The sequence below is a fragment of the Haliaeetus albicilla genome, chromosome 28 (genome assembly GCF_947461875.1).
Source record: "Haliaeetus albicilla chromosome 28, bHalAlb1.1, whole genome shotgun sequence".
NCBI lineage: Eukaryota > Metazoa > Chordata > Aves > Accipitriformes > Accipitridae > Haliaeetus > Haliaeetus albicilla.
Window position 1 is genome coordinate 149,403 of NC_091510.1, and position 27,524 is coordinate 176,926.

General features: G+C 37.5%; 1 protein-coding gene across 8 annotated transcripts in view; it reads right to left on the reverse strand.

Annotated features, from left to right (window-relative positions):
* The window catches only part of IFT56 (intraflagellar transport 56), a 55,759-nt gene that overhangs the window by 19,193 nt on the left and 9,042 nt on the right, over window positions 1-27,524 (reverse strand). For all 8 annotated transcript variants that reach the window (XM_069773658.1, XM_069773657.1, XM_069773656.1 and 5 more), the window contains exons 5-13: window positions 23,126-23,175; window positions 20,724-20,869; window positions 19,263-19,434; window positions 18,788-18,862; window positions 17,466-17,568; window positions 14,215-14,270; window positions 12,346-12,399; window positions 11,855-11,918; window positions 5,152-5,240 (exon numbers count right to left, since the gene is read on the reverse strand). In XM_069773658.1, coding sequence (XP_069629759.1) covers window positions 5,152-5,240; window positions 11,855-11,918; window positions 12,346-12,399; window positions 14,215-14,270; window positions 17,466-17,568; window positions 18,788-18,862; window positions 19,263-19,434; window positions 20,724-20,869; window positions 23,126-23,175 — 809 coding nt within the window. The remainder of the gene's footprint in view (window positions 1-5,151; window positions 5,241-11,854; window positions 11,919-12,345; window positions 12,400-14,214; window positions 14,271-17,465; window positions 17,569-18,787; window positions 18,863-19,262; window positions 19,435-20,723; window positions 20,870-23,125; window positions 23,176-27,524) is intronic.

The window sequence follows — 27,524 nt, forward strand, 5'->3', positions numbered from 1 at the left end:
ATCTGAGTCAGACTATATCAAGACAATGGGAAGGAAAAAGAAAAACCCACATTATGAACATACAGCATTTATAAACAGTGGGTAGAAAATTATGGACTGGCTTTCCATCCTACATTCGTGACTACAAACACAGCTGGAACATTCCACAGTGGTAACCATGAGAGATCTGGAGAATGCTCCAAGCTCAAAATTGCTGTGGCAGCTTTTGTGGGTATAATTTTCACTTTGGGCATGTGAAGACACGCTGTGCTGCCATGGTCTCTTTCACCTCCCAAGCACTTATTTCACCACTAGGGTGGTAAATAGGCAGTTGACTCCCTAATGGCTTAAGGAGATGAACAGTTTGTTTTTTCAAGACTTTTCAAGGTTCAACAAGAGATCCTGTGGATCTGGTTATGTGACAGATGCTAGTCTGACACACTGGATCACATGATGGAGGTGGAGCCACAATACTGCGCTGTAGCTCAAGCCTTGCTTACAGGCACCCTTCTCTATCTGAAGTGCAACACTAAGTTTTTGTCTCCCATAATATTAGACTGGATACACCTGGTTAATGACAGATGAGGTTGATCTAGCTGTATCTTTTCTGAAAAGCTGCACGGGCCAAAGCAGGAAATATAACTCTAGGTACAGGTTAGCCCGACGTTTAGGTTTGACCCAAATAGCTTAGATTTGATCATGGTCAGATGCCCAGACTGAAGTATAACTCAGATGACCAAAAGTCAGCTGGGTGTGTTCTGCATTCAGCACTGTCCCACACTGCTGCACCGGTAGACCTGGTAGAGGTAAGGTGGAACACAATATCACAGCTACAAGCGTGGATGGGATTGAGGATCCCTGCCCAGGGGAGGTGCAGTGCTTATGAAAGAGTGTGGCAAGAAGCAGGGTGGTTTATCCACTATAGTTACTGCAAGAAAAGCCTTCCTGGGTGCAAAATAGCAAGGTGTGTAGAGGAAGAAATGTTTTTCCTTATATAACATCTATAAAAGAAACAGAACTTGTGTAGGGAGATCAAACTTTTGTTTTGTTCCCTCATTAGAGTAAGGAGGAGGTAAAAAGCATCATTGGGACTGTACAAAAGATATGGGAAGCAAGGGGCAAAACCCTTTCGCAGTGCTATCTTCTTTCATGACGTAGGGACACTTGAGGAACCTCTTCTCTTCCCTGTCGCAGCCAGTCAACAAAGGGTACTGATCCAGCCCACCCACATACATCAAGCTAGTGCTTTGAGAGGAGAGGTGGGGGGTTGCCACCATTTGCCGGATGTCTAGGTTTCACCCAAATAGTCTGTTAGGGTCCAAAAGCTGGCAGATATATTCAGCTATGTGAAAGCATGAGGATGAACCAATTGGGTCAATCTTAAGCTCAGTTTGTGAAAACATTTCAGTACCCTTAGGGTGAACTAACTGGTTTCACCATATGAGAATTACAACACTTTACTGTATTCTTCCTCAGTGATAGTTTCGTGTGAATCAGCACAAGTCCCAAGTAAAGCAAAGCTGGTGAGCAAGATGCTAGTTTTACTGCATGAATAGTTTCTTCTGTTCCAATAGGCTCCACTGTATTTTTTAATTAAAACAGAAAAGAAACTCTGTCAGCAACCAAACTAAAAACCTGTGTCATTCTATCCTGGTTGTATTAGTGCTAGAGACCAGACCTGCTGCAAAAACAAAACGAGTAGAAACGAACTAGTGCTGCTGATAGTGCAACACTTTCACAGCAGCTAGATGTTTTGTTTCCTCCTCCTCTTTTTTTCTTTTTTTTTTTTAAACCACATTATATGTACTGGACTTCACTCCTTTGTGGTCTTTTTAGCAGTCTTCAATCTTTTCATAAAACTGACTGTGCTCCGAGTGATGTCCATTTTAACGAGATGCCTAGATACCCAGTTGAACAATGAAGCATTCCTTGTGGCCAGAACTCTGCTGAGCCTGAATTAGCTTGTCTTGTCAGTTGATCCTCAGTGTTATAATGTCACCCCCAGGGCAGCTGGCAACACATTTATAATAAGGTGTCCTTTGAGACATTCTCATGCCTAAAGCAGTTTTAATCAATCATGGACAAAGGTGGTGTTTCCTGAGAGAATATCCTGCAAACAATCTTCACAAAGTGCACAGCTCCACTTAAAGAGCTGCAGAGATTCTACTGAAGTTTATTCCTGTGAATGAAACACAAAGGTGACTGTAAAGCCACCTAAACCTTGCCTGTAACATGGTACAGGAAGAATTGTTTGCATTCCTGTGACCTGAAGAGAAGGGGAATGACCTAAGTAAATCTGAGCACTGGCTAGTAGCAGCTAAAAAATGATGAGAATGATCAACTACTTCAAAAGGACCATGCAAGGAAAGTGGTAGTATACTGAAAACTTTTGTCCTTAGTCCTTGCTAATTATCAACCGTATTATGTCTCCAATTACCAGTATTTATGATTCCCTTCAAGAATTTAACAAATACATATTTTACTTAAGCTTGATAATTTTGCAACTTGCTAGATACAATCTATAAAACCTTCCAAACTTGCAACCTCAACCCTACTTTGAACTATGACAATGAATTCCATAAACCAACTGTGTTTTGAGAGGGACAAAATGCATTTTCTTGGAAAAGACATTGTGAATTTGCTGCAATTCCAGCAAGCTGTATCGTGTCTTCAGCCTCTCCTAATACAAATGGAGTTTTCATATCTAACTTGTTTATTCTAATCCTCATTTTGTATCATTTTATTTTCTTAACTTCCCTCTATAGCAAATGATATCTTCTAAATCTCTTAAGACAATATTTCAATTTCTAATTATGGTCTGATTCATGTTTCTTTCTGCATTTGAGGGGGGTACTGGCCAGTATTTCAAGTAAGAGTAGACCACTGTGCAATGAAAGGCATGAATCTTTTTTCATACTGAATTTTCTTTACTTGGCTTAATATTTTGTTTCGCCCTTATAAATGCATTCACATTACAACTGTGAAAACCGAGGGAATATTTAAAAAAAAAAAAGTCTTACCTTTGCCTAAATAAGGGTCACATCAAAACAGATATATGGCTACTGATGCCAAAGGCATGTATATGTGGACAAGTCCAGTTTGCAAGCTGAGATCCACTTACATATGTTATAATGTGCAACAGTAGTTCTGCATACTTCAAGCAAAACAGCTACGATTTTAAGACAAAACATCCAAACAAACAGTCAGATAACCCTTCCCCTCTCCTATGCACACATAATAAAATTGTTTCTCCCAAATCCAACAAGGTAAGAATGCTCCTTCTTCTAGCTGATAAATATAGCAGGATTGAAGGCTTGCATACCTGTACCTGTCACTATTTCTGCCTCCCTCCTGGCAGTTTTTAAACATTAGACCTATCCCTCACCTATATTTCCCCCTGCATGGGCTCTTACTAACATCTTACAAAATGACACCGGCTATTCTGTGCTCTTCCTTTTCCCTTCATATTTTTTTTCCAACCCTTCCTACAACACTTTCCTTTATACCCTCACAGACACAGAATTGTCTCACCTAATCCCCTTCCCTGTAGGGCTTCTCTTGCCTCATGACTCTGACCTATCCTCTGATCACTCTATTGCTCACTTTCACCCTCTTAATTTCTGTTTAGTGCCTTGTTCATTTCTGGCTCTTTCCTTTACAAACACTAGTCTTACTTTCCAATATCAATGACAACTCCATTTGCCTCCCCAGATGCTACTGTTCTCCCTCTCTCATTTGTAAGCTTTCCCACATACCTTGGAGGTGGTGAGTAATCGCATTTAACTTTAACCTTTTCAGGTTAGAACTAGTTGTTTAAGAACTTTTTAAAGGAAATGGAAAGAGCTGGGCATTTCTATGGGATGACTCATTCCATTCTAAGATAAGTATAAGAAATTCATAGGATGAATTCTCCTCTGGAAATTACCACCTGCCTCTGTTGGCTATAGACTGAGACCGGATGATCAGTTATAACTAGAAATCTGACTTTTAGATGGCTCAAGTTAGGCAAAACAAATCTCACACTTAGTTTCCAGCTCTCCTTTTCTTCAATTACACACACACTCCAATTTGGAGTGGTGGTGGTGGTGGAGTGTCTCTTCGTTCCACTACAGTGGAGCCATTCCAGTGCCTGCAGCCACTTGGGATTTCTTCAATAACCTCTTTCCAGAAGAAGTTTAAAAACACTACACCTTCATCATTTGTCACCCATCAGCTGCTTTTGGCGCCATTACAACTACACGTTTTTCTTTAGATCTCACCCTCCTTAGAACACTGTAACTGTGCTCATCTCGTGTATCTCCCTAATAATTTCTTTTTAGATTCTCATTCCTCTTCCTACCAAATATAGAGTTCTTACAACTCTAGTTTCAAATCACTGGAACAAGACTACAATCACTTCACCCTATAATCACACTCCAGCCTCTCTCTTTTTCCTCACATCTGACTTGTAACTGGATATCTGTAAGTTGTACCCATTTTATCCATTGAATACTGGTGATCTGATAATGCTGCATTATGGTAACTGCAAACTCCTTCTCTTACTTTGAAAAATGCAACATTGCCTGCAGGGTACCACTCAGATTACTTCTGCAAAAATAATATTCTTAGCTTATTGCTTTGGTAATACTGCCCTATCTTAGCCCTTCACAGTGACTGCTTTCCCTGTAAAATATAAGCGTTATTACTTTCAGAGTCCTTCGTGTCCTATCTTCCTTACACACTCTTGTTCATTAAAATGTTGCTCCCAGTTATTAACCAGTGACACTAATCTCCATCACTCATTTGATAAATCTTAAGAGAACATTTGGGTTTTTTCTTCCATGCTGCCCACTCCATAAATATCCACAAATTTTTTCATTGTCTTCCTTTAATTATCTTCCTCATCTTCTGTGATGCCACCAGAAAGCCTGATAATGGCTAAATTGCAAGTGTGATGAGACCATCATGCCCACCATGCTGCACAATGCTATCTTATAAACTGCTGCTTTACTTTTTGATCCATTTGCTGTACTGACCAGTTATGTCCCACTGTCATTCCTGTGTTTTGTTGTTACTGTTGTGTTTCTGTATCTTTTTATGTTTACATAGTGTCTCACACACTACAGTCTAATTCCGTAAGTAGTGATTACATGCATTAGAGTACTACTACCAATACTAAATAATAATACTAACCTTGACTGAGTTGAGGTAAATCAGGACATTGGCAAACTGTCTAAGAAGAAAGAAGCAGGAGGACATGCACTGTCTCCCTGGAATGGTATCTAAAATTCAAAAGAGAAATGCAGATTTGTAGAACTTAACAATCACATGGTAGTGGAAATCGCTGCCTAGATTGCTGGCAACTATGAAAGCAGCTAACTTCTAAAAATAGCGTAACTTGCCTTTTCAGGCAAAGGACCACACTAGAGGTTAGAAAAACTATTAGATCATCTTGTCAACTTTCTCTGCAGCATACAGTAACTATTGCAAGACTGTCTTCAGCAGCAAATTCTACAGAGACAAATTGTTTAAGTAATAGGCCTTTTCCATGACACAATTCATGTTACATAATTTTACCGTGAATTATTCTTACTTTTAGGAATTGACACTTGATACAAAGCCTGAGTTTGTTATTCTAACCTCATTAGCCTTTTTTTTCTTTAAAATTACACTTTTCAATTATTCTGGACAAAGAAGCTCTACATATTTTAATTTTAGTTCCAGTAAGAGAGTAAGCTTGATACATGAAAATATTGATATAAAAAATTTAATACATGCACAGGAAAAATAGTTAGTGAGAAAATACAATATGAAAATTAATTTCCATGCATTTGGGATTACCACATTGCTCACAAGTGGTAAAGCCATAAATAAGTTAGGCATATCAGTTTAAATGAGCATCAGTAAACTTTGCTGCTGTCTGTGTCATCATAAATTTTGCTGCCATCCTATTATGCTGTCATCTACTCTGAAATTGCAAGCTGGGTTACTGAAAAACTGTTTCAAAGCTTTTTGAGAGATTCTGAAGTAAGCTTACTAGGACTAATTTCTGTTAGACCCAACCAGCAGAGATTGGTCAGAGATGGATGAACCCAAGTAGCAGCTGGGAAAGCATAAACACAAGTGATGTCAAATCACTACTATTTCACTAGGTCAAATGATCATTAGATAGCATGCTGCTCTGTGCAGTTTGGTAAGGTGACAGGAGATAAGATCCTAAGGCTACCTACCAACAGCCCTGAAGTAATCTGCTCCTGTAAGTTAGTTAGCATCATTCCATCCACACTAGAAAATTAAAATATCTTTCCTGTATATAGAAATTTCATGTATCTGAAGAATGACATTTTGACTCCATATCACAGCACAAAATATAGCATTCCACTGTAAACTTGTACATTCTCCTTTAAATAAGGTAGGATAGTAATTATTCCTGGAAAGCACTATATAAGATCTCAAATTATATTTCAAAGGAAAGCAGAATATTCTCATTTTTTATCTTTTAGCACTAGGAGATACTGAGCTTGGATGTCCTGTCATTTCTATACAGAGACAATCCATCCTTATCTATGTCTGAACCACATCATTCAGCTCTCCAACTTAAGAAAATTATTTGGTTATTTGTGAAGTGTTCACTTGGGAGCAGAAACTGGCCTGTATATTTAACTGTCCTTTTTTACATGCAGGCATACTTATCATGGCACATATATGCCTTGACAGGACAGTAACAGAAACAGTTTTCCTCAGCGCTCCTCTGCTTTTTTTGTTGTTGTTGTTGTTGTTGTTGTAATGAGAACGTAGGTACCTCAAAAGTGCTCCTTTTCTCTCACATTCAATTTTTTAAGTTCATAAACTCACGGCAATTTATTTTAAACAAAATTTTAAAAAATGCAAATAAACATGCAAAAACTTAAAACTGAGAATATATTTTCAGTAAAAATTAATCACAGTAACAAAATATTCGAACCATACTTTTCCCATATATGATTGAAGAGTTTCTAAGTTTCAGTATTTATTCTTATGTCCACATTTTGGCAGAAAATTTTGTTATCCCAGCACACCATCCTCCATATACTTTTAGTGAAAGATTTCATTAAAAAAACAAACAAGTAAAACATCTGTAAATCTCATACAACTCAGCAATGAATACTACTAGTGACAGGAAAACTAGAGTTTTATAGTTCTAATTTATCCCATCTGACTCATGCAGGAAGAGGAAAAAGTTCTCATTTTGAAAAATTACTTAGGGTGACCTAAGAATACCTCAAGAAAAGACTGCACAAAGTCCAGAAGAAATGTTTAATTCCTCCCACCCAACACCAGATATGCCTGACTTGGTCCTAAAAGAGGTCCACTGAAAATGAAAGGGGTGCTTTTCTCCATTATGCTTGCAGTGTTTTTAGGGTAGTTCTTAAGACTTACGCTAAGCACCAGAAACACTGCATTTAATGGAAATGTTAATGTTCATTTACTTTCACTAATGTTCGTTTTGCCCCATTTCCTCCTTAACATATCTCAGAAATCTGATCTGTTTAATTTTCCATCCAGTTCAAACCCTGGAAGAAGAACATAAGAATTAACTATAAAAATCTAGTTATATCCTTCTTTGTAATGCCAGTGCCATTTCATGTCATTGGGATTAAGAATTTTTATTAAACTTAAAAAAAACCCAGCAAACCAAGCTGCTGTTCTGGGTGTTATTTATTGCTGTTAGAAGTTGAATATTGACCCCTACTCTGTAAGTGCTTCCTTTTTTTTTTTAATATTTGTTTTCAGTGTCCCTACTCCTCTTAAAGTACAGAACTTCCAACATGAGATGAAATGTATACATGCATTGGAAAGGACTTTCATATTAACTCTGTTTGCTCTATGTTCCCTGAACCTCCATGCCAGAGATCTAATTAAAAACAGCAAAGGGCTTAACTGATAACTCCAAATGACTTTACAAATGACATTGTATTATTCTGCAACTGTCTGTTGCTGCTTTTGTCTTAAGGCAGTCATAGGACTTCTACAGTTAACAAAAGCAAGTCAGAAAGACAGGACCTTGTTTTGAAAAAATATTCCACATCTTCATTTTAATCCATTAATTTCTGATAAGCCACATTAAAATCAGGAGCCTTGTAGGCCCAGTTGTGAGCAAAGACACAGCATAGGATTTGCTCACTCTAGCAAGCACAACCTACTTTTGTATTATAAATCTGTGAAGCAGCCAAGTAACTTGATAAAGATCTTAGACAACCTAGTGGTACTAGCTCCTTGCAAGGACTGGCCCAGTGGGAAGTGCTAAAGCATGACTTACATGCTTGAATAGCACAGCTGGCTACTTAGCTAAAGCCCAAGTATACAAACAGCAAGAATTCTGTTCTCCATTCTAAATCCAGCAAAACAAAGGCAGCAGGTCAAAAATGACCACAAATATACAACATAGTGGCTAATATGCTAAGTTACATAAGAACATAAAAATGATCATATTGGATCCAAAGTCTATCTGGTTCAGAAGCTTGCCAAGTAAGAATATACAGCTATAGAAAGAATATATTCTGATTTCACATATAATACATGCTGTGGTATGTAATGCCACTTCCTTTGAAGTTTCTCCCAGCTTCCAACAATCTGCACTGAGGACATCCTAATCATTAGTGAAAAATTTGTGTTATACAGCCAATGGATTTTTTTCATTTCTTTATCCCTTCTGGTTCTTGCAAGATTCTATATCAAGTAAGTTGTGTTATGTGAAAAAGTAATTTGTGCTGTTTGTTTTAATTGTCTTGCATGATGATTTTTGTCAATGGTCCTTTTTTTTTTTTTTTTTGTATGGTACAGTAACTGATCCTTCACTATTCCTCTTCTTGTCATTTATGATGGTCTGTATCACGAACATAACCAAACTCAGTCATCATTTTCCAGGCCATGTATCCTCTATTTAATCTCTCCTTGTTCAAGAAGCTATTGCCTTTCTCTGATCATCCTTGCTATCTTTATTGTACCCTTTCTTGCTCTCTCATATTTTTTTTTTAAATGTAAGAACTAGAACTGCAGACAGTATTCAAAAAAGGAAACCACATCTGTATACAATGACACAGTAATTATTTTTGTTTTGTTCTCTTCTTCCTCATCAATCCCTAAGATTATCTTCAACTCTTCTGATAATTTTGCAAGTATCATTTAAGCCCCGCCACCCCATGTATTACCTCGCATTCAGCAAAGTTAAATTTAATTTGCATATTATTACCCAGCCTCATATATTCTTCCACAGCTTGTTTTCACCTTTCCTACTATGGGTAATTTTGTACCATTGGCAAACCTAGTCATGTCATTATTCATCTCCTATATCTCATTAATTATGAATACGAGCTCTTTCTTTAAAGAAACAAAAGGTTCTCTCAAGTGTTCAAATCAGGTGCATTTTATCCTTTTCACTGTTACTTCACTGAAAATTTTCTGTTAGAAATAAGAAAGGTTATTATGTAGCTTCCCTTCTTGAAATTAGTGCTGTCGAAATTTTTTGAGGTATTTGCTAACACATGGATTTTGAATTTGATTATACTCGGATCACTGTAAGAAAATTAGATTTTCATCATAAAATTTCAAATCAGGTTCTATATAATCTCTCTGTTGGTCTGGAGTCACCTGTTCACTTGTGTGTTCTCTAAGAAAGATGAAAACTTAGCATTTAAAAATTCATTCTCTCTATCATGCCATGTCATTGCATTTACTAGGTCAATATGGGCAGAATAGAAGTATCCAACTATTATTTAATTATCTTTCTATATAAAATCTCTAACCTCTTTAATATGCCAGTCACTGTTCCCATCCAGGCTGGCTAGTGAATAATTTAGCCTCAATATGATGAGTTTCATACCTGAGCATGTAATTTAAAACAATTTTATGTTACTCACTGATAAAGAAAAGATATTTACTTTATTTTGAGAGAAGGTTTCTATAATGTTAGAACAATTTCTCCACTGGCATCATCTATTTAGTAATACCCCATTGTAAATTAAATAGGAACAAAATCCTACATGTTACCTTCCTCCTATCACATTTGAAAAAATTATTTTAGGTTTATAGTTTCCTCTTCTAAAACCAGGTGCTCCACTTTATTAATCTTCTTGTAAAACTTCTAATTTTTGTATAAAAACACTTACATGTTTGGTCTTCACGTGTTTGTTTTTTGTTATGTCCTATCTAAATTGAACTCTGTTTGTCTCTCCTATTTCCTATCTACAGTTTGTTGACCTCTACCTGTCCTTCATTTGAGGATACAAAAAACCCCTCACACTATTTTGCCTTTAAAGAAGGAGTTACCTTGAACGGTGTGCTTTTCTGTGTCTCAGCTTTCTCCCGCAAGTTTTTAAAAAGATGACAAAGCAGTTTTTACATGGAAGTACCACGAGCATGTTTGCAATACTAATGTTTCCATTTACCTTTAGTTGAAACCGATCGCTCCCATAGGCTCATTTTTTTCAATTAACCCACCTTCCTAATCAGACTACATTTCTGGTCCCTTTATTTTTTTTCCTCAACCATACCTCTCAGCCTCTGTATCTTGTTTTGCATATGGGTTTAAAAATATTTCACAGTACAATTAAGACTTTTAGCTTCCTAACAAGTTCAATTCTGGTTTTGGGCTATATCTTCACTATACATCTTTTCAGGATAACTTTTCTCAGACTATCTCTGTATTATTTTTATGCACGTGTGCTATGGTCACTCATCACACCTGCATGACTGTTATGGGCATTAAGAGGTCTACCATCATTGTATCAGTCATCCTGTGACTTTACTGGCATCACAAACCCAGTTAGCTATATGCCCACTAACTGAGTCTTCCACTACTACAGTTCATGCTGCTTCTTTCTATAGGCTGGGATCCCAACTCCAAAGGGATAACCTCAATGCAAAAGGAATATGTTAGCGAAACCTCATCTATGGAACCACTTCCAGCTTTCCAACGTGAAGCTCTCTGCTGCACAATCTCAATAGTACAAGGGCTGCAAGGGGAACAGAATGGCTCAACGGTGTTTCTGAAAGTTTCATCAGTGCTGCCACTCTGTCTCTTGAGCTCCTCTTTAGTCACCATGGACACAGGAGACAGCATTCTGTCTCCGAGGACCATGAGCTGTCTGCACCATAAACATGCATAAGTAACCCACCTAAAGAAATAGTTCTAGTGACAGTGCCTACAAAGGAAACTGGGAAGCCCCATTTCGGCTGAATTTCTGCGTTCCAACTACCGGCTTTTTTGATTTGAGATTTTTGGTTTTACTTTGGCAAGGGGAAGGGAAGACAAGGTCTTGTTTTGGTCTATTATTGAATAAGTAAATATTGAAAATATATTGATTTTTTTGTTGGGTTTTATAATGGGTTTTTTGATTCAACCAAGAAGTTAGTCCCAGAGCCTCCATTTCTCTCTGTAGCCAAATTCCTCTTTATGTTTTTATCACCCTCGGCTTCAGGGCACACTCCATGCTAGGACTCTATGTACTCGATAGGCTTTCATTAGCAGTCCTATATTTGTACCTGCGAGTGTCTGTACCTGTGAGGTTTCAGCCACACACTTCATCTAATTAGACTGTGTCTTCTGCTTCTATAATGGGGATTATTAGTCAAAGGCAAGCTGCCACAGCATCTACCAGTGAAGACTAGCAGTTTGCAGTATAGCCTCTTTTCCAGCCAAATTCGTATAGTAAGGTTTGGAATCAATTCAGCCTTCTAATTTAAACAGGCAAATTTGTTTTGGACTGTAAATTAGGCTTTCTGTTACTCCTACTATAGCAACAAAAATCCTAGCAATAGTCATGCTAACAGTCAGCAGTTAGACAAAGATACGATGGTATATATTTGGATATTGTAAGAAGGATTACATAATGGAGAGAGAACATTTCAAACATACCACATTCGCTGGCTGATTCACCCACCAACTGGAAGAACTGCTGAGCAATTTTCAGATGATCTCTCTGGGAGAGGAAAAAAAAAACCAAATCCAACATGAGTTCCAGAGTTGATGCTACAATACACAGTGAAAATACACTCAGGAACAGATGAGGAGCAACTAACAGACAAACCAGGGCTGAAGTAAAAACAGAAAAGGTAAATGTGCCACTGTATGTGCCTAGATATACAAGAACACTGTAGAAAGCAAACAGGGTTTTTTGGAAGCAGGACAGGGAAGCCAAATTCAGCTTGATTTATTGTTAGGACTAGCAACAGAGATTTGCATTTCACTCATTCTGTACTGAGTACTGTATGGAAGAATATTAAGAGACTCGGAGATCTTGCAATCTAAATGAGAAATGACTGCTTGTTTCACTCCATCCCAGTCCCTACAGATCTGTTCACATTCTAGTGTTGGAGAAGCTGAAGAACCTCATAGGCTTCACTCACTGAGCCCATTTCTTGTCCAAGTGCTGCATTTACCACTCCTTTGAGGATGTACTCCTGAAAAAAAAAAAAAAAAAAAAAAAAAGGTAAAAACGATCAGAGAAGACAAGGTGAAGATTTCAGGAGACACGTAACAGCCTACGTGTACATTATTTTCTTCCTAAATTCAACTCTATCCCAACTCAGTTTAATAGGTAGCTGGTTGCTATAATACTATGACAGTGCTTCAGTAGTACAGTAGTACAAAGTTACCCCCCAGAAATCCATTCTACTTGCTAGCTAATCACTTCTGCTAAATATGTGGGATGCAAAGGGGTAGTGTGTTTTCTGATGTCCTATGCTCAAAGATGGTGCACCAGAAGGAACACTATAACATACTGTCATGCCCTCTTCACCACCATATGACCAATAACCAAGTGCAATGTTGTTATATTAATGCACAGATCCCACTTCATGTATGCACATTGGTTAACCATAACCACTAACATCCTTGCTCCAAAATGCATAGCATTTCTCATCAGGGCAAAAATGTCAAGAGGTTTGTGCTCTGTGGTCATGTTACTCGACTGAAATTCAGAATAGGAGTAGAGTACCCTGTAATCTCTACTATGAGATACAACGATAGTTTATTTCTTCTCTAAGCAAGATTTTCTCAGCATGTAACAGACTCATTTCTCTTTTTCTAATCTTATAATTAGGAGTTACAGCTATAAACCTGTTTTAGTAGGTAGTTCTGATAAACCTGGATAGCCCTGTCACAGACGCAAACATGGAAAAAGAGAAAGAGACATCTACACACCAACAATGGAGTGCGAGGAAACAATCTGAGAGTACTAGCCAGCATGCGAAGTAATCATTTTAGCATACCAACTCTCTTACAGATGCCAAAGTATTATCCTATAGACGTCATGACAAAGAATAAATTTGTGAAGAACTGAAGGATGATATACGACTAGGTTTGCAAGTCTTAGCAGGGAGTTCCTTCCAAGTGTCAGTGAGAAAAATGGAAAAAAAGCACAAAGATTCTCATTTAAAAATGTGATCAAGAATGATATGTTATTTATATTAGGCATGTATATGGGGAAAACGGAGGCTAAAGGACCAATAGCTGCCAAAAACTGTTTAATTAAGTCTTGCTATACTGAAAAACGCAAGAAGTGAAAAGCAACAGCAGAAGATACTCAGCACAGAATCACCAGATCCGTGTTCTTGAGGTTTTCCTTTTCCCTCCCTCCATCTAATCCTCACACAGACTCATGAAAGGTCCCTTTCATGCCCAGCTATGTGACCTTTGGAAAATAAACTGCAAAGAGGAATAAATCAGACACTAAAGATATTGGAACAGCCACAAAAGAAAATTACAGTAGCAGCTAAGGGACACTATAGCTTTCACTCACTGCAGCTGAAGTGAGATGGGATTAGAAAAGACCTATTATTCAAATTGCTTAATCTAATCTAGCTCATTTTTATTGAAATGGCTTCAGGACAAACTACATGAGCATCTGAGCTAGCAGATCTGAGGGATGGTAACCATCACCAGGGCAGAAATGAGAAGTATTTGTAGTTGGAAGAGGGCTTTTATCTATGCACTAATGGTCAGCTCCCCAGAATCAAGTCTGCACACAACAGAGCTATATTCTTAGTTGACCCCAGGTGGTACAATAATAAATATGCTAAGTACTCATATATGCACATATATAATACTTTATGCATGCACATTAAGCCTATTGTTGCTAAAAGGATGGAAAACACAAGAGTTTTAAGAGTGGGAATGAGGCAAGCTGTCCTCAGGATACCAGTTTTGTATGTGGCAGATTTCATACCAGTTTACAACCTCTGTCTTTATGTACCATGATATCAGTTTCCAATTACCTGTGGAGCTGTAGGTTCCAGGTCCTTAATCAGGTTATAAGCCTCCTGCACATCATCTGAAATACCAGACGTTAGAATGCATAACAACCCATAGCACACTGTGTTAGAACAAGTCACTCATCCTCTACAACATTCCCCAATAGTCACAGACTAAGAAATAAAGCATTTAGACAGGAGGAGAAAGGTAACTATAAATCATTGTGAATTTATATCACAATGGTGATGGTTTTCTAGAACTCAAATAACAAACACGGAGTGAGTAATAGCTTCTTTATTACTACAATTTTCCTAATAGAGATGACTTGGCCCCCTTATTCATAATCCAGTGGCTGCCTTCTCAACGGTACAAGGTCAAGAGAATAAATCCATTGTCTTCCTGTCTTTTCTCTTCTCATATTTATTTACCCCTCAAGGAGGACAGAGTAACATGATTCTGAAGGGAAACTTCATCTTTTCCTTATCAATATTTCAAAATCTGTCCAGCAGCTCTTACCTGATCCTAATTCTAACAAGCAAAAAGCACTACTAGTATAGAAGCTGACATGTAAATTTTGAATTCAATAAACAACTTCCTTCCCACCCAAAAAATAAGTAAACTGAAAAGATCCTAAACTTTACCTAAATCAAACAAAGGTGTTGGCACTATGGTCGGCTTCATAAACCAACCTAGTGAAGATGCCCTTTTTACTAGCAAAATTTTGTTAATACAGCATTATGCCAGCTGCCCATAAGAACAAACCTTATCAAACAAAACTTTTTTTTGCTAGTACATACCATCCATACACTGTAGGGACAGTACTCCAGGGTGACTTAAGGCATCATACATTGGAGCTGCCAGGCTCCTTTCCAACCCTTGTGCTTTCCTACCCATTCCCTTGAGCAGTCACATAGTAAGCCAGCACAAAGTCCTAGACTAGCCAAAAGGAATCACTTTTTTCTTTTTTTTTCTTTCTTTTTTTTTTTTTTTTTTAATAGAAATAGGTTTTTTGTTAGTTTTGGCTAGCTCAGCTCACCACCACAACCAAAAAAATGACAGCAGCCCTTACTTTCATCAGTATAGACCATTAACACAGAACTATGCTCTTCAGGCTCCAACAGAAGCCCCTAGCCGCTCTCACTGGAGCAGATTACAACTGGATACCTGGCCCCAAACCCTGCTAAAGTCACTACCTTACCTTAAAGAGCTGAAAAAAATGGGATGCATGTTTGTGCTTCAGTCACTCCAGTTCAAAGCATGTCTTAAGACAAGCCTACCTTTATTGGAGACCTTGTAAGTTTTGGAGGGACAGCTGTAGTCATTAGAAGTAATGACTTCTCACATTCTTAACTGATGCTGCTACACTACCAAGACTTTAAAATGGAAACTTAGCCGAACCAGGAAAATAGTTTTAATCCTAATTTCTCTTGGCCTCCTTTATCAATGTGCAACTCATTTGCATACCACAGTGAAGAACAGAACCTAACTAATGAAAATTACTGCAAGGTTGACAGCAAACGAGTAAACAAGACTGATTTTTAAGTGATGCAGATGTACTTTGTTTCTGTGTTAGTAGAACTGAATTTGAAACATATTATTGTTAACAATATTATTGGGCAAAATACTTGGTAACAATACAAATATTACCTATAGTGATATTGGCAACAATAATACTGGACATAGGGTGAGATGAAAGGCAGTGGACACAAGGTGGAACAACAGATGAAATTCTGACCAACCTGATCTAATTGGACCTGCCTTGAATAAAATGTGCTAGAGATCTCCAAAGGTCCCTTCTCACTAATAATGTGATTCTGTTATTTACCTAGAACTCTCTAAATTTATACAATATAAGGCAGGTGATAGTGTACTTTTAATAATATACAATTGTGACCATTTGAATTTATTTGATAATGTATATCTAATTTACAAGCATGAGAAAATTTAAATAACCTTATTGTCATTGTCTAGTGTCAAACAAAACAAAATAGGGATAGAATTGCCATATTTTGTGAAGACTGTGATGTTTGCAGATTACCAAAATCAGATTAATCAGACTTTTATTGCATGGTATTAGCCACAACAAGAATTTCTATAACTGCTAATAGTCATGACTAGTGGGGTATTCAAAAATTTGTCACAGTTTGAGTTGAACTGAAATGAGGCAGTGTTTCAATTGCACATGCAGACAAAAGAAGCAGTCCTGGATACAACTGAGCACCAAAGAGAAGTTATTCCAACTACAAAGATTAAATCTCACCAACCTTGTTGATTACAAACCATAAAGATGTTACTCAGAATCAGTATCTGAAACTCCAAGTCAATTACACTATAAAAAGCTCACAGAGCTTTTTCAAAGTACTGTGTTCACATATGGTCAGATTCCCCGATGAACTAACTGTGATGCAAAGAATATAAAGTTGGTGTGACTTATTTCTGCCAGCAGAATATATCTCCTTTTTTCCTGGTAATTTTCCAACATTTCAGAAAAAAATCGCAGGCGTGGACTTCATTTATTTAAAAAGTAAGAAAAGACATTTTTCTGCTTTCAGATGCTCTGGTCATCTAAATGTAAAGGTGACAAAGCACAAGGCTTCTAAGAAAGCCGAGAATGGAAAAGCAATCATCACATCACCTTATATTAGATGACTGCAGTTAACACCTAGTCATCACTCAGCCAGTCAACCCACTGTTGAATAAAGGAACACAACGGGAGAATAGGAATGGCTCTGAAACTAAACTCAGATAAAACACAAAGGAGTCAGGCAACTAAGGAGAGAAACAAGTGAAAAATCCTTTTCAACTGATTCTGGCTACCTACCTGCATTCTTTAAGAGCTGTAAAGTAGATTTGGAATGAAACGTCTTGTTCACAAACTGTAGCCATGTTCGCAGTCACTTTGGCTCATATTCTGTTTGTATTTACAGAAATAGTCGTCCTTGCATAGGACATATGCCTACCATTCACACATATTCAGGCAGAGGAGAGGTCCCCTCACTGTAAACGTATAAACACCACCATCCCCAAAGCCATCTCCCGCGACCCTAGAACCTCCAATACTCTGCTGAAGTAGATTTATTTGACTGCACACAATTAAAGCCCTTCTCCAAGCCATGGGAGCTCTTACATCACTATTTTCCAGAGGAAGAGAAAATTAAATAAATTACATTTTACTGCAAAGGAAAAAAAGGCATTTCATTGAATAGTCAGTTGAGATCAGATGAATGAAAGTTATCCCTGAAGCTATGAAAGAGCCAGAGAAAGGTGTATTTACCTTGCCGGAGATAGTAAATCACAAGATTCAGTCTTGCCTCAGGAATAACATCAACCAGGGGAGGCAGGATCTGCAAAGCCCCTTCTCCTCCTCGGAACACCACCTGCAGAGAAAAGCAGCATACTGATAACTGTGTATCAAAATCTTGTCTATGATCTCTTAATTCAAGGAAATTAATCCTTAAATTCCTATATTAACAGTAGGAAAAGGTCAGTGGTACTGGCATTAGCATAATCCCTACTTTTACATAACTCTAGAATGACAACGTGTGAAAATCTTTATTCTGAGGAATATAAAGTATTTAATCCATCAGTAGAGATAAACTTATTTCAGCTTTTAGCAGCTCAAAGCAGTGATACGTTATATATCAAAGATTTTAAAGAACAATATGGTCTGAGACAAGACTGAGGGGAACACATACAGAATTATAATTTGCTTATGATGTATGCATATGAAAAAATTGGGCTAACAACTCTGCATTTGTTTAGAATGCCACAAGATCCTAAATGATCAGGAGCAGTTGATTCTTTATACTTCAGTTTCACATGACAGTTTCTCCAACAAAACCTAACATATTTATTCAATAAATCACTGGCAAAAAGACCAACATTCAAAATAAAGAATGTTAACTTACAAAAGTCCTGTATGAAAGCAGTTTAAACTCTTGGGGAAAAAAAGTGTTAGCTTGTTGTGACTGCTCTTGGAAAATGACAAAGCAAGCAACTGCCCATCATTAAATAAAAGCAATGCACTGTTACCAGTTGTTCAGCAAAGAAATAAAACCACTGCAGGAAAAGTAACAGGTGATTAGTGACTCTTTTACTGTGGAACACCCAAGTATTTTGGCTTTTATCAGCATCTTCTTCCCTATGAACTGAACTCCTTGTTAAGTAATTTTTGGATGAAGACCATTTTCCCGAGCTATCTTAATTCCATTCACATTGCTGTCATACTAAATAAGAGTCCAGGGTCACGCATTCTGACTTGTTTCTACAGTGTCCTTACTGACCAGGCTCCACAAAATGTCTTGCAAAGGTATACTTACAGGACATAAATTATTTTAATATGCCTTCGGGGGTAAAAGCAACAGCATTATTATTTTCTTGACACAGTCTCAAACTGACAGGAAAAATTCCAGGGGAAAAAAAAAATACACTTGATGGCACATTAATTATACAGGTAGAATTTCTGGAATGGGACTTACATGGCAGCAGAGATTCAATTGGGTCTGCAATTCCCAAAATATTCCATTTTATGAATCATCAAGAAAAGCTCTACAAATGAGTGCAGTTCATGTTAAATCCAAGAAATACATTACTCACCAGGTTGTGCTTAATGAGCTCCTTGCCAAACTCAAAAGATGGTGAGGTGCTGTCTGTTAAGTTCTTGAGCTCTGCCTGGAATTACATACATTCTAAAATTTTAACACGAAACCAAAAAAGCACACAAGCATAAATGGAGCTTCATATGAGCCCAAAAGCTGACAGAAAGACATCTCCAGCGGTGGAAGATTTTTGCCTTCCCACTTCTTTGTGATGATTTTTAGCAATTGGATAATACATATAGACACAAGGTCAAAAGTGGACTGGGAAAACTGTTAAGACCACTGTGCACACATGTGGACAGATGGCTTAATACCAGGGAAACCGAAATAGGTGACATTCCTAAGAGAAGGACACAACGACAAGATAAAGGCCATTATCAACATTACTGATTAAGATAGATAACAAGGAAAAGAAACCTGTACAGAATCTTGAACTAAAATAAAGGTGAACTGAAGGGCCATCCAATAGATACCTCAGCAGCCTTCCCATTGTAAAGTCGGAAATGGTTACAAGCCTTAAGGTTAAGAGCAATGGTGCTGTCAGGAACTTGCTGAAGATAAACAGCTAGCACTTCCTGTGATACATCATAGTAATCCAGTTTGTAATAGCATAGGGCTACGTATACATTCAGAGCCAGGTACTCCCTGCAGGAAAGAGGATTAAGGAGAACATTTAAATCCCACCAGATAGTTTAACTACAGAACATTAAAATCAGTGATAAAGCTCTCAAATGTCTATACATCTTTTACAAACACATCAAAATCGGTGTTTCTGAGAAAAGCTTAGAGCTTTTAGAGCTCTAGTTTGTTAGCTAAGATTGCACAGATCCAGATCCAGATTCGCATTAGTTTTTTCAATGGCAGCTACTGCAGCGTTAAAGAATTACCTACAAACCTTCTGGTTTGCAAATCTGGGGAATGGCGGCAACTTCACACTAAGGAAATGCACAGAACACGAGCGCTGTATTTGGCCTGGCAGGATAGAATTTTCTATGCAATACATGCAAAGACATTTAATATGCACATAAAACTTGGAAAATATTTTAATGGATCTTTTTTTGTTATACCAAGTACAATTATTCCAAAAAATCCTTGCCATTACAAGCTATCAAGCCAGAAGAACTAGACACAGAAATAACACAGGCATTTGTGGAAACAGTAAGTAAAAGGATAATTGTTACAAAGGTTACTCGTTTAGCTTTGAGTGATTGATTCTACAGGACTTGGAAGTTAAAATGTCCTCCCCAAGCATTACATGACATACACATTATGATGGACTTCTCTGAAGCATTCAAGAGGAGATACTGCTAAAAGATAGCTATGTATTCTGCGACAGCTGTTTCTATTTTATTAAACAATACTTCCAGCCACTTAAGAATTCAATTTGTTCCTTGTTAAATTCTGAACTAAGAACTTGCAGAATATGATAGGAAAGCCATCAACAAATGTCATAGCAGGGTAAATAGAAATGGAAAGAATTTCAGACTTAAAGGAATGCAAGGAACTCTCTACATAAAAGCTGAGAACTGAACCCTTCTTAAAAAGGCTAAGAAGTGAAGGAGAAGTCAATAATCACAAGCAAGGGTCACCAGACTGGCCATCAGAGGGAAAAAAGGAAAAAGACAGAGCAGGTACATAACCATATATAATTTCAGAAGAAGTAAATAACAAAAATAAAAAAAAGATCTCAGAAGGAATTACACAAAAACATCACTAAAAGCAAGCAACAGAGAACAGACTTCTTTTTAAACATGCATTTTTCAGTAGTGCTTTACAATGAACAAAATTGAGGGGGCTGCAACTTGTGCACATTTTGTGGTGGGAAAGGGACATAGTAGTTGGGGAAAATTCCTACTTTCAGAAACCAAGCAACTAAACAGAATTCAAATACCAACAGTATCAAAGACACTGCAATAAAGTTTAGAGATGCCCACCGATTATCAAGAAGAATGCGTTTGTAGATATCAATAGCTTCTTGGTAGTGGGACCGCATGTAGTGGATAGATGCCAAGCTAAGCTGATCTTCTGTAACGTCTTGCAGATTCTGGTGAGAGCTCATCAGTTTCTTCTCATCACTGAACTAAAAAGAGTGTGACACATTCTCAGAAGAGTTCAGCGAGAAAAACCGTTTTAATTAGCTGGATTAGTTTTGTCCTTGCTGGCAAACAGCAGGTGATTCATATTAAACATCTGGAAAACCTCTGTTACTTTAAAGTTAATTTAACCAGTGGACAAAGCCACACATTAAGGAGGCAGACCAGTTGAAACTAGGTAAGTGTGAGGCTAAAACTAAGTACATGTTTTCCTTTAATGTGTGATTTAGACATAATTACATTTCACATGCCTTGATGGATAACAGGGGAAGAGCTGAATTAATTATTTCACAAACAGAATTTTGCAACACAAGATTGGACTGTTATTATTCGAGCCAGCAGAAGTTTTGCTGTTTGTTGATCCAAATCTTATTTCGCTTGGATAACAGAAAAACACAAGACTTGCCAACACACAAGCACAAATTTTCACAAGACTTCTTTACAGCAGTAACAAATTCTCTTTCATCAGCTCCTTAAAATTCCAGTATCTTTAACTAAATGGTTTATTTTTAAAAGCATTGCTGTATAGCATGTAACACACACACAAGGATAAAAACAAAGAACAGAGTTAAACATACCCATTACATTTGTGTTATAATAGTAAAATTGAGGCTATTCACCTAATCTGTCTACTCAAATCACTTATTCTGATATCGAAATGTTTATGGTTGTATTTTTTACAAACTTAGGGAACAAAAGATAAGTAATCAATGTAAATCACTTGGCTAAGCAAGTCTTGACAAAACAATGGAGTAGAAAGAACAAATCGACCTAAAACTAGGAACCAGAAACTTTAGTGGGCTGGTTGCCCAAGAAGCTTGGCTATACCACATGAATCAGCTAAAAATGTGCCCTTTAGGTGAACTTAACTAATTATAAAATAAAGACCACACCTCTAGAAGTTAGGATGCCCGCCTCCACCTGAAGACCGTCACCCACTGAGCTTGCGCAGTAAAATTAAAAGATGCTGCACCTTTAAATGAAGACAAGGCACTATACACCAGTCTGCTTTAAGATATAGAATTATAGGCACAGTAAAAGGTTGATAAACAGTGAGTATGGTAATTATGCTAATTTACTATGTATAAATGAATGACTGTTGTAGTGCTGGGTGCACTAGCTTTGCAGGGATATCCCCTAGCACCCCTTGCTGCGCAGAACTGGCAATAAATAGCTAATACTTCAACAATGTGTGTTATTGGCTTGCACACTGGCTGAACGATCCCACAAGCTTTGGGACAACAATTCTAGTGCTTCCCTTTGCAGGTTCTGCTGATTCAACAGTAATTATGAATTTCTCTTACACACAAATTCTATCTTATGTATTCGTTTTTCATCTATCTGCTCAGTTTTCTTCAAATCCTTTTCCTCCCTCTTTCAGCCAGTCACAAAATGATACTCCAGTACAAAGGCAAGAGAAGTTGCTTAACAGAACTAAAGGCAATGGGCTTCAGAGTTTCGCAAAACCGTTTATGTCCAAAGACTAACTAGATGAACTAAGAATTATTCAACTTCTCTTTATCACAGACATCTGTAAGTGTCAGTGTCACTACAAAAATGTTTTAAGATTTCCCTCTTAAACTTAACAGAGATTTAAGTAAAGACAATCTGACATCAAAGCTAACATTCAGGTTTTATACTTTCTTTCAACTCAGTCACTTCAGTAGCACAATATTTGTTAAGTATAACACAGGATGGTAGAAAACCAAATTTAAGGGAAGATAGCTATGTGTGGTAAGTGAAATAAGCATTTAATTCTTGTTGAAATTAAAGTAAATTTCATGTTATAAACAATATGACTTCTTGGATACTGAATGACTTAGGAGGATCAGTAATAGCATACAGACCATTTTGGTCAAATTGCTAAGTATAAGACAGCTGCAAGTTAGGAAAACCTGGCACGCTTCAAAGAAAAAGAAATATAATGGCTTATACATTTCTGATTCTATTCAAGTTCCAGGTTTCTCATGATCAAAAATACCACCAGTTTCCTGTTGTATGACTTATGTGAAGTGTGTTGGTAAGACTTTGCTTAGATACGTGCTGAGGGCATCTATTCTGAGATCATGTTTTCACACTTACTTTCTCCTCCACATTTTAATACAGTAGGGTGGTTATGGAAAACATTTGTTCTTCTGCCACCACAGACATTTGAATTATTCTGCCAGGTTGCCAGCATAAATTACACATTACCAAATTGAAAAGAAAACAAACAATGAATGAGCGAAGAAAAGACATCATACCTTATGTGCCAGGTGAAAGAGTAAACGGTTCTGGAGACGACTCTTAGGTGCTGAAAGGAAAATTCAGTAAGTATCACTGCAAAGAACAACTTAGGGTGTCTCTTTTTTATTTTTAACTCTCCTTCTCAATAGACATGCATGCACCCATATTCTTTCATTAACTAGCCCAAGTACAGTTCTTCACTGACACAGCCTTTGCACGTCATGCCCTGGGGCAGATTCTACCAATTTTAGAGCGGTTTAAAAGCCTTCCTGCTTCCCATCTTCATTCCCTGACATTTCTTTTTAAATCCCTGTTGAAAATAACTTTTCATTGGCCTCCCACGAGCCTTAAAAAGTTTACCAATTGCACTATCATTTCCCTGCAGGGCCTTCTGGATAATTCTCTGGTTTTTTGTGACATGCAGCACAGCATCTTTTACAAAATAAAACGCAACAGTTAAACTCATGATCAAGGCTCCTTCTACAATGTGTCACATTTGAAGTGAGTTGTGATTCATAATTCTAGGAACCTTGTCAGCTTCCAGTGTATTGCAAAACCCATTGTTGCTACCATTTTATTATGTATGCACATTACATTATACTTAGTTCTAATATTTATTCTGTCCTCAGGAACAAAAGGCATGTGAAAGAATCCTGCACTCAGAGAAGATAAGATTCAACCTAAGATATGGGGAGACATTTAAGGGAAACATCTCCTTTTTAGAGCCACTAAAGTTCATGAAATTTCTTGCTCTAGCAGGATTAGGAATACCATTTAACTCACTCCATACGACACAAATTGTTAACTGCAGAGCTTTAAGTCACTAGAGCACGCCTTGTGCTTCACTGAGAGTGATAAAGGTCCTCGTCCAACAGAGCTATTAATTTATTTTGCAAGCAAACTTCCAAAAAGCCTTCCCCTGTTTCCTGTATTTTCTTTAGCGTACTCAGTTAATGAACACTCTCAGTCTTGCTCAGACCAACCAGCTGGCAACCTGTGTTCCACAGAAAGGATGCACATGGAATCTTTACAAAAAGCAGACTTACTTACTGTGTTTATGAGGCCACAGAAGTGCAGAGTTAGCAGAGCAACGGCCTGTAACACAAGGCTATAATTCTTCTGACAACCTAAACCATGAAAGAGGGCTCAAACCACCAAAATGTCTTCCCTCCCTGCCTCCAAGATGGAATTTTCTAGTAATAAGTTAGATTTTTTTTATTTTTTTAAAGCGGTTTAGGGAGAGATTTCCAGACTTCATACTCTTTCTCCACATAGTAAGAAAACTTTGTAACACAGTGGACAATGCCAAAATCCAGGCCATTCTCATCAGGTTGGCTGCGTAAGTCTGCCCACCTACTTCTGATAGGTATAGCAATTATTTCTCCCCTTTCCTCCTTACCAAGCTATGTTATTTAACCATGTTCCTAGCAAAAGAGGACAGTGAATTGTATCTTTAAAGAACTGCTATAACAGAGAAGTCCCAAAAGGCAAAGGCAGTATGAGAGTGTTCTTACAAAACCACATCTTGCAGGGTATTACTAGCAGAGCATGGAGTTGTTAAGAAGCTAAATGGTCTTCAATCTAGGATATATGTGGGAATTCTCATTAGCCTAATTATTAAAGAACAGAAAGTTTTTCTGATCTACAATCAATATTGTATAAGCAGCAGTAGTAGTATAACTGACACGACAGTACATTCTAGAAATTATTTCATCCATTGAATTAGAAAGTTAGAGTACCTTAATCTAAATGCATGTTCTTCAAAATGTTGTCAGCAATGATACTGTGGTAACTCCACATGTGCCCCAGCATTAACTGATAGGTTTTAATATCAAAGTTTAGAAGGGTTGCACATGGACCCCACATGTGCTTTTGTGCGAAACTTAAGCCAACCACAACCACCCTTCACAATTCAAAACATTTGGTCATCAAAGCCTCCAAAAATACAAGCAGGACCGATTGTGGGATTTACACTGAAAATAACATATTGTATAATCACCATACTATGAGTAAAGACACTAATGTTCCTGTTCTGAGTAGGTTTTGTTAGGTTTTTTTTTTGAGTGGGTTTTAGCATTAATTTCACTGTGAAAAATGTGACTTGCAAGCAATACTCCCTCAAGAATCTAACCCAAGGAATTCTTGTTTCACTGGTCAACCAATGACTGCAGTGCTGCCCTCGCAAACCTGGCATCTGATCTGACATCAAAATTATTATTTACTTCTTGGCAAAGCTGAAGGGTTAGTCCATGTTATTTTATACCTAAAAACAGGCAAAGGATGAAACCTGAGTTCTCATGGTGTGCATAGATATATGAAGGGAGAAAAAATGTCCTGCTTCCTAAGATATTTATGATACTATCCATTTGATATTCTTTAAAGTAAGACACTTCTACCTAATGTCAGCCAGAGAAGGAGAGGGGAAAAAACCAAAAAAATACAGTGCTATCGATATAGTAAGCAGAACCATGGAAACATTCAGTATCAGCAGTTTCTTTTCTCCCAGTGCCAAATGCATTTTTGGGGGGAAGACAAGGAAACTTATGAACAAGGTCAGATTAGCTTCCAGAAAGAATTTGGTTATGAATATTGGATAAAGCTGTTGTCAATCACTGGAGCAGGAAGTGATACAACTGCCTCATCAGAGATAATGATTTTTAAGGGACATTAGGCCTGTTCTTTTATTACTCTCTGCTGCTACCGAATTTCCTTGTCACTGATCTATTAGTGCTACAAGGAAGCACAATCTTCTTTTCCTGTCCTACTTTTTCAAGAAGACAACTATACTTTTTTTTTTTTAATCAGTACTAAGCAATCTAGGGATCATAACAAACATGATGACAACGCTACATGGCAACAAACTCACCCTGCTCCAGGTCTTCAGCACAAGGCCGATACTAGACATCACTGAGGTAGCTGGATAGCATATATTTCTTTCCAGCTAGGAAACACATTGATATTCCTACGCTATAATTTTTTATTTTTGTCATGATCAGTGCTGATGTTCCAGGCACTAAAGTCATAGCTGACATTGATCTTAAAAGTGTTCCGTACATTTTTATGTGCTGACACTGACCAGGCACCTAGCAAAGTATTGTTAAAATATAATAAACAGCTACAATAAGAGTGAAGACAGTTATCTTCACTAATCATTAAACAAAAAGTTAAGCTCACTAGAAATGGCAGCTCAGACTCTTGGTGAGTTCCATTTTGCTGCCACAGGCAGTAAAAAGATGATGAAATACAGCCATGGACAAACTGACATTTGTGCCCTCTCGCAAGAGTGCCAGACAATGCTGGTCATGCACCCAGCATTAACAAATCCCATCTAGCAGACATAATGCATACACTATAGCAGCACTTCACACATTAACAGATGTAGTATATATCTTAAACATACGTAGCAGGAGCTGGTAGGAATGGAACAGGGCTGAGAAGGCTCCAGCCTGACAGCACAGAAAATATGACCAGAGGAAACCTTATTCTCCTGTCCCCGAGAAACAACACCCGGCTCACCTGAATACAGTAGCTGAATGAAGCCCTCTGTGCCTCAGAACCACAGTCTCACTGGTGGACAGAAAATGCAAGGGTATGGGAAAAATGTTTGGAAAAAACTGTGGTCCAACAGTGAGGTTCACACTTATACACACTTGAATAGCTCCACTGTTCTGTAGATTTCATTCAAGAAAATTCTGAGGACATTCACTGAAATTTTCACATTCCCAAAATACTTAAAAAACAGTTCAGCTATGTTCAGTTACTTGCAATATAGACATATTTCATTTCAGTCGTGCCTAAGCACAGTAAATTAAGGATCATCAAAAAACTATCAATTATTCCTGTTCTGTAGCTTCCACTATACTTTAAAAAGCAAACCAAGAAAATAAGGTTAGTAGTTTTTAAAGTTTAAATATGTATAAATCGATTTTTTTTTCCACTTGTGTACTTTGAAAGTTCCACATATCAAACTCTGCTGGTTCAAAACCACAGCTAAAATGTAATGAAAATGAACTACTGTTCTCAAGAAATACAGTACAAACAGAAAGCAGGTAATTTTGCATGTAGGTGAACATGCAGTCTAAAGAAAAAGAAAACCCACCAACTTTTCCATGCCCACTTGTAATTGCACATTTTCACTGGTGACAGCTATCTGACACTTGGCAAACACTAATACATGCATAAGCAAAACTGATTTGGAAAAATGTCGTTGTTCTTACTAACCCATCTCTGTCCTGCTTTTGTACAATATTGCTCCTTCCAGTATAGGCTGTGAAATGAGAAGTAACTCTGTTCAGTTAAACCACATTCGGATCTGACACACACAGAGTTGTGAAGAAGTACAGTAATTACAAAGCTTTGTCCATCAAAAATTACAAAGGAGAAAAAAAAAAAATTTAATGACTGGTTCAGCAACAC